The sequence below is a fragment of the Cupressus sempervirens genome, chromosome 8, assembly GCF_028749045.1.
Source record: "Cupressus sempervirens isolate cs-2001-9-10 chromosome 8, ASM2874904v1, whole genome shotgun sequence".
In the NCBI taxonomy this organism is placed as follows: Eukaryota; Viridiplantae; Streptophyta; class Pinopsida; order Cupressales; family Cupressaceae; genus Cupressus; species Cupressus sempervirens.
The window spans coordinates 419062839-419076761 of NC_143125.1; the positions used below are offsets into that span (position 1 = coordinate 419062839).

Consider the following 13923-nt stretch of genomic DNA (forward strand, 5'->3'; position numbering starts at 1 on the left):
GAATTATTCCTTCTAGATTATCTCAACTCTATATTGACTTTATATAATCTTCCTTTTTTAATTATAAGGAAAGGATAAAATATACTTTTATGTTTTTTTTTTTCCAAAAGTCACAACCTTTCATAATACAAATCCTTCGAAAAGTTACAACACTTCACAACTAAAATCCTTCGGAAAAGTCTCAATATTATATAATTACAACATTTTTGAGGAGTTGCAACTATTCATAATTATGGCTCTTTCGAAGATTCATATCCTTTCAATAACATTGATACCTTTTCAGAAAGTCACTTACTTATTTTCTTCATATTACTTTCCTCTTCCATTTTTCCTTTTTGAACTCCTATCTTCTCTTCTTTTTCCCTCTCTCTAAAATAAACTCTCCTCGCTTTTATATCTTAATTTTAAGGAGTCATGTCTATTTGTTAAATGTCTCTTGATTTTTTATTAAATTTAGTTAATTTATATTATTCTATGTTATGTTATTTATTTACTTACTTATTTGTGTTTATTATTATTTATTATTAAATTCCATTTAGAAAGATAACATACTTTCTACAATATTCTCTTGTATTTAATTTTATTTCTTTATTTATTCATTGTAATTTTATTATTTTTTAATTATTTAAAATATCATACTAAATATTATTTCTTTGATAATATAGATTAAATAATTATTATTTTTTATTTTTATATTTTAGTATTAGTTTTAATATAACTTTATTATCATTATTTATTCAATAACATTATATCATCTAATTATTATTAAAATTACATCTTTAAATGGGGATATGACACAGGGGGCATTGACCCTTCACACTCCACACGTATCCAAAGAATGATGGCATTTAATGTTTTGATTTTTTTATTATTGAGTGTCTTCGTCACTTACGATTCAGTGCCTCGAATATGGATGTAATGGAGCCCACCAAACCCTATGTTATGATACTTGTCCTTCGTCAGAATACCTTGTTGTGTGGTGTGTGTTGGTTTGTTACTCATGTTCAACTTTAGGAATCATGCAACCTTCATAATAGCACCAAACACATTGGTCCGAGTTCTAACTATTACTTCTCCTCACTTATGTTGATCTCTTGTCCATCTAGACGTCCCGCTATGGATGCTATGTGTTTATGGGCCTACTTTGTTTTGTTTGTGAATAGTGGCATTCAATCTTATTTTTTATCCTTCTTTGTAACTATCTTCATCTCTACTTATTTATTACTTCCAATGAGGATGTAATGGTTGCACCCACAGAACTAACACTTGTCCTTTCATCAGAGTTTTGTTTTGTTTCCTATGTATTGTTCTGACTTTCCTCTCCAACCTTGTTGTCGGGAATCGACGATATCCTTTTTCCCTTTACTCGTTAACTCCTCTCAAACTTAAACCCTCTATGTTGTTTCAAGATTTCCTTCTGAGATGATTCGCAAATAATTTCTACTCCTTTCTTTTAGTTGATTGGATGAGTCATGGCTTTGGTGCCCACTTATAATAACTCCTATATGTTTTCTAGTATTAATACTCTTGATACCTCGTGTCCATTGTTGATTTGTCAGACCCTCTACAATGCTTCAATATCCCCTGCTTATATGTTTATTCGTTGTGTCTTTGCAGTCTTCTTTGTTCTGATTGAAGGTGGACCAATATTAATCTGATCAGATATTTTCTTCATGCATTGGCATACTCCAAACCTTCATGTTTGATGACTTCTTCACAGCAGAAGACTTTATGTCATTAAAAAATAAGATCCTTCTGTTGATTGAGTTCTTTTATGATATTTATTTTATTACTTAGCTTTGCCTTATTCTCTCATGTCTATAGCGTTTTCTTGCTAAGTCCCATTCCCCACTATATGTGTTTTCATCTCCGATGTTATATACTCAATATGCTTAGACAGGCATGCATACAATCATTTTGTCTCTCTCTTCTATCCTTCATTAATCTCACTCTCATCTGCTCGTCTTATTCTTTTTCACATTTGCAGCTTGCTCTGATACCATGTTGTTGTTTTTAGGACCGTTGCAAATGTAATAGCACTACCATAATGTCTGGTATGTACTTTCCAAATGGCAGTGTCGTCTTGCATTTGTATGAAGAATAAACCAAGAGAAGAGGCATGTCCCTTCATGATACATGTCTATTCATTACTATAATTAATATAATGGCAAACTTAATTATAGTTGTGTATTAATTTCTCTTTGATCTCACAGGTTTATCCTAGTAAAGCTACCAAAACATCAACAGTAATGTGAGTGAGCCTCTTTGTTATTCAAAAGAATCAAGATGCAATTCAAGTTTCTGCAAGGATCTTGCTCTTATTGATTCAAAAGGAGAGAATCATAGTGATTAGATGATTGTGATTTAGTTCCATGAACTTCCGCAGGAAATCCTTATGGTAAATATCACATAGGGATGTCATGTCATGTGATGACTATTGTTGATATCACAATAAGGTGATATCTATGCTTGTATATCTCATGGTGTAGCCATGATGATATGTTCATTACTTCTCATGGGTGCAGCCATACGATTCCACAGCCTTGGTTGAGAGGGAGTCTTAGTTTTCTTGTGATAGTTAATTGTGTAAACCACTCTTTGTGGGCAATGCGAGGTGGTGTTGTATTCTTCATTGAGATTTTGTTTTGGGAGAAGAGTTGAGGCATTACTCCTTCTCCACCCTCTGCAAGCAATGCAAGGCGAAACCACCCTCTGCGGGCAATGCAAGGTGGAACTACCCTCCACGAGCAGTGCAATGTGGTAGTGTAGTCTTCTTTGAGAGAAGACATGAGGTCTTCAACCTCTCCCATCCTCTGCGGGCAATGCAAGATGGGACCACCCTCTGCGGGCAATGCAAGGTGGTAGTACATTCTTCTGTGTGAAAAGATTTGAGATGGTATATCTCTTCCATCCTCTATGGACAATGCAAGATGGATCCATCCTCTGTAGGTAAGCATAATGGATTCCATGGAAGGCATCCATGAAACTCTTCGAATCCTCCCTAGCTAAGAGGGAGCATTAATGTTTGGTAGCTAGATGGAATTCTAGCTTCATTAGGAAAAATAATATTCTAATTGGGTGAATTAAATAATTAATTATTTATTTATTGAAGTGAATTAATTATTAATTTAAGAAAATTAAGTAATTAATTATTTAATTGAAGCATTAAATATTGGAGATAATATATTAAGGAAATCATTATTTAATTGGGAGAATTAAGTAATATTGGAGTTAAATAATATATTATTAATTAAGAGAATTGAATAACATATTAATTAGAGAATTAGAGAATTAAAATAATATGATTGCAAATCTGGGCCCAGATTTACAATTATGTATTTTATTGAAGGCCAACTTAGTTTAATAATGCATTGGCTAATGTAAAGTGGCCTTGGGATGTCTTCATATAAAAAAACACATCTCAAGGCATATGCCAAAAAAAGATACACATGCAATATTAGAAAATGTGAGATGCTCTATGTTCAACATTTTCTTGGTGTGATCTGACTTTCATATTCAACCGGACCTTCAAAGAAAAGTATTGTATTTGCTGAGCTAACTAATGGTCAGTCTTCATACATAAAGACATGGTATTGCTTTGTAAATAGTAAATACTTAGTGATCTACAAGACAATATCCAGTTGCTGCCATCTGTGATTGAAGAAAGCTTCAATTTGAGTTGAAGAATGTGGCTTGGAGCAGTGATCTGTGCACTTACCTAGCAGCAATTTACACACTCATCAAGCTACTGTGATCTATACACATGGTTCTTCATATTTGAATTAAGTTTATATGGACATGGGCTGCGATCTGGGAAATGTGAAATGCTGTGATCTGTGTTGTTAATTCATTTACAGCAATATATATATTTGTGACCACAGTCATCTATGTTCAAGTTGATTAAGGTGGTCTGTGACTCTGTACTACTTGGCTAATGAATTTCAGATTTGGTTCATTAATCGGGGATCTTAAGCAAATCTGAGACGTTCAATTGTATTAAGGTCTGTAACTTTAACTGGAAAAGGCAATAATAAATAAACAGTTTGAATGTTGGGTTTTTCCTCCAAGAGGGAGGTTTCCCAGGGTACTTGTTGTGTTCTTGTGTTCTTATATTTTGTCAATTTACATATTCTGTTATTTATCTGATCACTAAAATTAAATTCTGGTAACAATACACGTCAGATAGTGTGCCCACATGTGCCCAAAAAACTTTGATTTTCTAACCGTGTCAGATATTGTATGATTCGATTTTTTTTTTTTAAATGTCATAAATCTTACTAAATGTAATTCGAAAAAGCTTCATGCATCTATTTTATTCTCTTTGATATAAACAAAACCTACACCAAATGAGAAAGACAAATGAAATGTTTTTCACTTTCAGCAACCCTTTTTTTGCGTTGTCATTCATAGCAACTCTACTATTTTTGCATATTGTAAAGTTTTCAATTAACTTATAATTATTTATGCAGAAATTATGTGTCTATGTTGCTTTTGAAGCAATGAAAATCTCCTCTTAATAACTTAGAAAATTGTGTTAAATATGCGTGTGTGTTTTACATATGTCATATCCAGCCATATCCATATTGGGGGTCTTAAAAAGCACCCATATCCATATCTGATACCATATCTGTATTTGGATTTGTATCTGTGTCCACAATACTTTGGTTGTGGGCACAATAGAAAATAGTTATTTAGCATATTAACATATTCTCATTGTGGTTGATTTGGTGTTGCGTGGTGTTACAGCTCACTACAAACAATCCTATAGGCCTCCAGATCACTGAGAAAAGGTCATGTTTATAATAGAAGGCTGAATTTGATTTTTTCTTGTAACAATCAAGCTATTCTAGGGTTTCTAAAGGCATTTTTATGAGAGCGAGGCATGAGTATTATAAGTACACCATGGTCAAAAGCACCATTAGAAAGAACTTCATTGCAAAGTTGGTGAAGACTTTTCATAATGCAAATCAATGGTTATGGATCCTCCATATTTCTTGCCTGCCCAATTCAAAGACATTGATTCCCCGCCTGTATAGTGAAAGTTTTTGCAAAGGTGAATGCGGAACCTAGCAAGAAGAAAGATAACCCCACAAGGAATGAGATTGCTTTAGCTATGGGGCAGGGTGTGAATGAGTTGAAGCTACTTGTCATCGTTTATTGTTGCTTCGGGCCTTCTATATATAGATGTGGTAAGGCCTCATGGTGACCACAACTCACCTTGAGGTATCCAGTGAATTTATTATCCCTATTTTTTATATTAATAAATGCCACAGAGTCTAAAGCTGGGCAGAGATCTTTCATGGTGTTCAGTTTCCCTAATCAGATGCATCATCACAGGATCCTATGTCGGGTGCTAGTGAGCAGGTTATTGCAATGCGGGTTTAAGAAGTGGCAGTTAAGAGGTGGAAGAAAATATTGGGATGACTCAGCTGAGTGTTTGCTGAAATATCACTATTTTATTTTGTGTCTTTGGCCACATGGGAAAGTGTTTTGGGAGCCTTGATCCTTTGTTCGCTCTTTGGCTATTTGCATTTTGTGATATGTTTGCACTTCTGCTAGTCTAGTCCAAAGTTCTTTGGCGTTGTATGTTGAGACTGCTTTGATCATTATAATTTTATATTCTATATGTATAGTTTTTATTGTGCTTGTTTTTTGAGTTAGGCCCCAAGAAGAATCCCTCAACTAATTGATCCATATATACTATTGGGCACAGGTATTCAGAGATGATTTCCAATTTCCATATTGGAGGAGCAAGAGAAGAAGAAGAAGATAAAAAGATATAAGTGACATCAAAAGAAACATTTAAAAGAGAACAATCCAATAGTATCTTGGCATGCACTATTAGGAATTAGTTCACCATAAACCCTCAAAGTAGTGGAAATCTTAAAAAACAAAGTGACAATACTGATAGATCTACACAGTTCTACAATTTCATTAGTAAAAGTTAGCCACAAGTTTGAACTGCAAAATAGTGTTGTGATGGCAGATGGAGGTATCGGTAAATGTTCCACGAAGCATCACAGGGAAAACTACCTTTTGAGTAGCCATATGTTTGACCTTACAGTGGGCAATGCAGATATAGTGTTCGGAGTCTACGACTCAAAACTTTGAGCTAATGCAGGAGCATCCAGAGGTATAAGGGCAATCCTGTGTCAACCAAAAAAAAATGTACTTAGACTTAGTTTCTGTTTCATGTGTTTTCATTTCTGGATACCCATTTGGGTCAAATAAAGGTTCCAACTCTCATAGTTCCACTATCAATATTTTAGGATAGAGTATTTGAACACCTTTGGATACGTGTAAATGTCGAAAAAATAGGAGTATATAATTGAGAGATCATTTTGGTGAACTAGAAGGTGTAAATTGGTCAAAAGATTGTCATTGTAATTTAGAGCATTCCAGAAAAAGAATCAGGTCAAAAGGCCCCACGGTTTGAAAGTTATCGTAGTTTTTTGGTTTCTGGAGACATCCTAAGAATGCTTCAAAGTCAGGTTAGGGGCATTAAATGACCTCGAACAGGGCCAAAAAATGGGGGACGAGCGAAGCTGGTCCGTAAGGCTATAGAGCGCTTCGAGAGCTTTCCAAAAATGTAAACGGTTCGTCAATCGGAGCTACGGTTCAAAAGTTATGCCTCCCGTAAGTTCGGTTACCATTTTTGGATTCATCTAATTTTGTGCCGACTTCTAATGTGACTTCTAGAGCCTTCTATTTGGTCGGTGGATGCTAACTAGCACTTTTTAGAATGTATTCCTAATCCTTAACCCTCTGGGGTCTATTTAAGAACATTTCTGACATTGTAAAATGCAGTTCGGAGTGGAATTTGAGAGGAGGGTACTAAAAGGAGAAAATTATCTGCAAACTTATACTGTTGTAAGCCCTTAGGGCATGTTTTGAAGTCTATTTTCTCTGTACTGAATGTAATAGCATATTTACATAGTTAATACAATTTTCCCTTTCCTATTGTGTCCTTTCTGTGCTTGGGTCGTCTCCCCATCAAGTGGTATCAGAGCAGATTTTCCTGAGTGTGTAGATAGAGCGCCGATTGTGAGGCAGTTTGCACCAGGGCTGTGTGGTTGTGGGTTTGAGTTAAGAAGATGCCTCCACGAAGAGAGCGTGGTGGAAGGGCCGGAGTTATTAATCCTAAGGAGGTTAGAGCTCTCCAAAGGCAAGTACAAGCATTGCAGAGGAGCTCCATAGAAGAACAAATGTTGCCATAGGCGACAAAAGTGAGGATGACAATGAAGAAGAAGAAATTGGACCAGAAGGGGAATTTGATGGGGAAGTTTTGAATCAGGCAGAGGAAAGGCTTTTTAAGGCCATTACTAAGTTTGGAAAAAGACCTACAATTGATGTGGGTGTATTTTCAGAAAATTTGAAACCAGATGAGTTGATCGATTGGATCAATGAACTGGAAGAATACTTTGAGTATGAGGATATCAGGGACCCAGATAGGGTTAAGTTTGCAAAGGCCAAACTTAAAGGACATGCCAAAATCTGGTGGCAAGAGGTTCAATTGGAAAGAAACAGAAGAGGAAAGGAGAAAATCACAAGGTGGGATCATATGGTGGACAAATTGAAAAAGCAATTTATTCTTGTTGACTACGAGCTTGATTTGTTTAAGAAGATGCATGGGTTAAAGCAAGCAGGAAAATCAGTCCAAGAATATATAGAGCAGTTTTATCGACTTTTGATTAGAGCAAGGCATGCAGAAGCAAATAAGGAGAAGGTTGCTCGTTATATCAGTGGGTTGCAACCTAGCATCCAAGAGGAATTAAGTTTGTTAAGAATGACCAGCATTGAAGAGGCATACCAATTTGCCCTACGAGTTGAAGAGAAGCTAAATAAGAGGTTTGAAGGGAGACAAAGAGGGCATGGTCAAGGAGGAAGGGGTAGTGGTAGATCATCTAGAGGCCGAAATGAAACCCAAAAGAAAAATGAAGATGTGGGTACTGGCAGGAACCAGAGGAACGAGGGTTTCAACCGCTCCCGTGATCAAGACTTTGGAAATCAAAGAGGAAGAGGTAGAGGACATGGACAAGGAAGAGGAGGCTTTCGTGGTACTTGTTTCCATTGCAATGAGGAAGGTCATCGTGCCTTTGAATGTCCTCAATGACAAGGAAGGACAGATAGGAGAGCTGAGGGTCAAGCTAGAGTTGCTCATGTGGATGAGGATGCACAATCATCACATTCAGAGGATGCAGAAAGAGGAGAGACTTTAGTAAATGAAAGGGTCCTACTAAGTGGTGAGATTGAACTAGGACAAAGGAGGAGTTTATTCCGTACCAGATGCAAGTGTGAGGATAAATGTTGTGATGTGATCATTGATGGTGGTAGCACTGATAACTTGTTATCAGAGGAGATGGTCTCTAAGTTGAAGCTCAAGAGGGAGAAACATCCCCAGCCCTATCGGATTGCTTGGGTGAAAGATGATCATAAGGTCTTGGTAAGTGAACAATGTTTAGTGAAATTGAAAATTGGGAGTTAACATGATGAAGTTCTCTGTGATGTTATTCCAATGGATGTTTGCCATCTATTGTTGGAATGACCATGGCAGTTTGATAGGCATGCAGTACATGATGGTCATGCAAACACATACTCTCTAACAAAGGATGGAGTTCGCCACCAACTGAAGCCCATGAAAAAGGAAGGTGAAAAGGTATGTAGCAGTGCTAGGATTTGTCTTGTTGATGGAAGGAAGTTTTTAGATGGCATGAAACATCAGCGTATGTGCTATGCTTTGATTCCTAGGAAAGATAAAGAAGGTAGTAGTGAAATACCACTTGAAGTTTCAAATTTACTAGGTGAGTTTGGAGATATCATCTCTGATAATGTTCTAGAAGGATTGCCACCGGTAAGGCAAATCAGTCATTAGATAGATTTAATCCCAGGAGCTAGTTTGCCTAACAAGGTTGCGCACAGGATGACTCCTACTGAAACTGAGGAGCTAAATAGACAAGTTCAGGAGCTATTGAGGGAGGGCTTGATTTGGGAGAGCCTGAGTCCATGTGCAGTACCTACAGTACTGGCACCAAAGAAGGATGGAGAGTGGAGGATGTGTACAGACTCTCGAGCTATAAATAGGATAACCATCAAGTATCGGTTTCCTTTGCCAAGAATGGATGATCTTATGGACTGCTTGAGTGGAGCTCAGTATTTCACAAAGATAGATCTCAAGAGTGGCTATCATCAGATACGGATACGAGAAGGAGATGAGTGGAAAACAGCCTTTAAGACCAAGGAGGGTCTTTATGAGTGGTTAGTCATGCCCTTTGGATTGACGAACGCCCCAAGCACCGTCATGCGGCTTATGAATGAGGTACTTAAGAAGTTCTTGGAAAAATTTGTTATTGTCTATTTGGATGATATTTTAATTTTCAGCAAGACTTTGGAAGAACATTTATTGCATATTCGTAGTGTCCTTGAAAGGTTACGGAAAGAGAAACTGTTAATTAATCTGAAGAAGTGTATCTTTGCAAAAAGGGAGTTAGTCTACTTGGGTTTTGTTATATCACCTGAAGGTCTCAAAATGGATCTAGAGAAGGTAAAAGCCATCTTGGAATGGCCTACTCCAAGGTCTGCTACTGAGGTGAGATCATTTCATGGTTTGGTTAGTTTTTACAGGAAATTCATTAAGAATTTCAGTAGTATATGTGCACCCTTGACTGACACAATAAGAGGGGATAGAAAAGAGTTCAAATGGACTGCGGTAGCTGCGAGAAGTTTTGAATTGTTGAAGAAGAAGGTGACAAAACAACCTGTGTTGGCACTTCCAGATTTTAGAAAGGTGTTCTAGGTGGATTGTGATGCTAGTGGCAGCACTATTGGGGTTGTATTAAGCCAAGAAGGTAAGTCTATTGCATATTTTAGTGAAAAATTGAATGATGCGAAAAAAAAGTATTCCGTTTATGATCAAGAGTAGTATGCAATAGTTCGGGCCTTAAAGAAATGGAGGCATTATTTGTTGCCAAAGGAATTTGTTTTATATACTGATCACCAGGCATTACAATACCTAAATAGCCAAGGTAAATTGAATCAGAGGCATATGAAGTGGGTAAAGTTCTTGCAAAGCTATACATTTGTATTGAAACATAGAAGTGGAAAATCTAACAGGGTTGCAGATGCATTAAGTAGGAGACAGTTGTTGCTTACAGTAATGCAAGTTGAAGTAGTTGGGTTTGATGAACTCAAGAATCTGTACCCTGAGGATCCTGATTTTGCTGAAGCGTGGAAACCTTGTAAAGAGCCTGTTGTTGTAGACAGAACTAAGTGGTTAGACTATCTGATTCAGGATGGTATGTTATTCAAGGGCAATCAATTATGCATTCCAAGGAGTTCCATGAAGGAAAATCTGATTAAGGAGAAACACAGTGGAGGGATGGCAGGACATTTTGGTCGAGATAAGACCATTGCCATTCTTAGAGAACATTATTTTTGGCCTCAGATTTCACAGAATGTGAAGAAGTTTGTATGAAGTTGTCAGATTTGTCAAATTGCCAAGGGATTTAGTCACAATACTGGACTATATCAGCCATTGCCTGTTCCATCAAAGCCATGAGAGGACATAAGTATGGATTTTGTTCTTGGATTGCCAAGGACACAAAAGGGTAATGACTCAGTATTTGTAATGGTTGATAGGTTCTCCAAAATGGCACATTTCATTCCATGCCACAAAACTCATGATGCTGTCCATATTGCAGACTTGTTTTTCAGAGAGGTGGTAAGACTACATGGTCTTCCAAGGAGTATAGTTTCTGACAGAGATACTAAATTTGTAGGGTATTTCTAGAGAACATTGTGGAAGAAGTTGAGAACAGACTTGAAATTCAGTTCCACACATCACCCGCAAACTGACGGCCAAACAGAAGTATGGGCAATTTGCTAAGATGTTTAGTTGGGGATAAGCTCAAGGGGTGGGATTTGATTCTACCACAAGCAGAGTTTGCTTACAATAACTCTATAAACAGGAGTACTGGAAAATCACCATTCCAAATTGTATATGGAAGTAGCCCAAGGACTGCACCAGAATTGAGGAAGATAGAGCAAGGGGAGAGGACAAGTGCTGAAGGTGAAGAATTTGCTGCACATATCAAGCGTCTACATGAGGAGGTTCAGGCACACATTACCAAGATGAATCAAGAGTATAAAGCTAGGGCTAATCAAAGGAGAAGACATAAGGAATTCCAAGTAGGGGATCTAGTCATGGTACACTTACGGAAAGAAAGATTCCATCCGGTACTTACAACAAGCTGAAAATGAAAAAATTTGGTCCCTGCAAAATTTTGAAGAAACATGACTCAGGAAATGCATATGAGGTGGAGTTGCCAGATGGAATTCACATTTCTCCTATTTTCAACATTGCAAACTTAACAGAGTATCATGATGATGGTGCAAATGAGGAGCTAATGTTAGAGCCATGTCCAATTCCTGCTTCTCAGAAGGAGGAGATAGAAGACATTCTAGATCATCGTGTGGGTAGGAGTACCAGAAATAGGCAGTATGAAGAGTATTTGGTCAAGTGGAAAGGACGGTCGATCGAGGACTCAACTTGGATATCAGCAGCTGATGTTTCCCATTTGGGATTTCCTCTACCATTCATAAAGTGACAGGGTCACTTTTCAATCTACCCTGGGTGTCTGATGCAGGAGCATCCAGAGGTATGAGGGTAATCCTGTGTCAACAAAAAAAAAATGTACTTAGACTTAGTTTTTGTTTCATGTGTTTTCATTTCTGGATACCCATTTGGGTCAAATAAAGGTTCCAACTCTCATAGTTCCACTATCAATGTTCTAGGATAGAGTATTTGAACACCTTGGGATACGTGTAAATGTCGAAAAAATAGAAGTATGTAATTGAGCCATCATTTTGGTGAACTAGAAGGTATAAATTGGTCAGAAGATTATCACTGTAATTTAGAGCATTCCAGAAAAAGAATCAGGTCAAAAGGCCCCACGGCTTGAAAGTTATCGCAATTTTTCGGTTTCTGGAGACATCCTAAGAATGCTTCAAAGTCAGATTAGGGGCATTAAATGACCTCGAACAGGGCCGAAAAATGGGGGACGAGCGAAGCTGGTCCACAGGGCTATAGAGCGCTTCGAGAGCTTTTCGGAAATGTAAACGGTTCGTCAATCGGAGCTATGGTTCAAAAGTTATGCCTCCCGGGAGTTCGGTTACCATTTCTGGATTCTTCTAATTTTGTGCCGACTTCTAATGCGACTTCTAGAGCCTTCTATTTGGTCGGTGGATGCCAACTAGCACTTTCTAGAATGTATTCCTAATCCTTAACCCTTCGGGGTCTATTTAAGAACATTTTTGGCATTGTAAAAGGCAGTTCGAAGTGGAGTTTGAAAGGAGGGTACTAAAAGGAGAAAATTATCTCCAGACTTATACTGTTGTAAGCCCTTAGGGCATGTTTTGAAGTCTATTTTCTCTGTACTGAATGTAATAGCATATTTACACAGTTAATACAATTTTCCCTTTCCTATTGTGTCCTTTTTGTGCTTGGGTCGTGTCCCCATCATGAACACTATCCAAATGAGTTTCCAAGACCTCATTCTAAAGGTAAGACATTGGAATTAAGGGGATTGCACACAAAGAATCCACAAATGGCAAGTTCTCAACAGATGCAAAAGGTGTTCAAAAAAGCTTCAAATATTTCAGGGCAGAATTATTTTCTCTAGAGACTCCAAGATAACCACCAAGAGTTGACTGACATTGTGCAAGGTCACAATTGACATCAGCAATTACTTTCTAGTCAAAAATAAAATCTGGCCATGACACTAAACCAAATGAAGTAACAGGCATACCAGCACCAGAATGAAAGGAACTTTTTAAGAGCTAGATTGGGTTTTTCCAAGGTTGCAACCACGAAGTGGCAAATAAAAAATAACAGGTTCTCACTCAAATATCATGGTCCTCATCATTTTTTTTAAAAGATTGGCAGTGAGGGATACAAGCTAGAGTTACCTGTAACAATCATTACATGTCCATCTTTTCATGTATCTTATTTAAAGAAAGCCATTGAGCAAGGACTCCAGGCAAGACAGTGTTACCCGAGCTCAATGAAGAGGGAAGAATCATTTTAGATAATTTAATAATTCTCTGCCTGCTACCACCAACTCAACCTTGCAACAAATGGGCAACTCCTATGAGTGAGTTTGATACTTTCTATGTGGGATTATGCCACTGCTAGTGGTCAATGGGCGAGGGTCCTACAACCCCCAAAAGCAGTTACTGATATTATGGTCTCAGAGCTTTAACTCATAATTCAGAATGACGTAGAATCGGAACTACATGCGTTTAGAAAAAAGTATAACAAGACACAAAGAAACAAGATTTAAAGTCGTCTACAAAGAAAACATAGTTAGTTTTCCCGGTCCAAATTCTAGTATACGACAATTACATAAGTTATCCACCCATTCGTGAGTGGTGGGAAAGGTAAGGATTTTACAGTTCCTCTCCCCAGGAGAAAATGATTAAAGGGAAAACAGCGAAATCAATATGCCTTGCATACCTTAAGCGCATTTTGCCAGTGCCTCTTATGAATGGATTCGACAAGAATTTGCACAACAGTTTTTACCAAACGCTTTCTAGGGGTAGGTTTGGTTTCGAGTGATTTTCTAGTTTTGAGACGGAAGGCTCGCTGCGCCCTCTCGCTGTTCCTTGGCGCCCATTTAATCTCTCTCCTCCCCTTTTCGTGCTGTTTTAAGCCGCACGTTGTAACAGTTCTCGGCAGAGAAATGGGTAGAGTATGCCATTCTTGCTTTCGCACTATGTCATGAGCTCCTACAGCAAATGCCCCTGCTATCGCCATCGCCATCGCCATGCTCTACATCATATCCATACCATGGACAAATAACAAAAGCACTTTTATGATGAGCAGGTGCTACCATATTTGGAAGTCGGAAGATATATCTTCTTCTTCCA

The 13923-nt window shown here is 37.6% G+C and overlaps 1 protein-coding gene across 1 annotated transcript in view; it reads right to left on the reverse strand.

Annotated features, from left to right (window-relative positions):
* LOC149543025 (pentatricopeptide repeat-containing protein At3g06430, chloroplastic-like) overlaps nt 1-13923 on the reverse strand; it is a 40439-nt gene extending 26516 nt beyond the window's left edge. The window contains exon 1 of the mRNA XM_089797956.1: nt 13511-13923. Within this exon, the coding sequence (XP_089654082.1) occupies nt 13511-13822 (312 nt within the window). The 5' untranslated portion in view covers nt 13823-13923. The remainder of the gene's footprint in view (nt 1-13510) is intronic.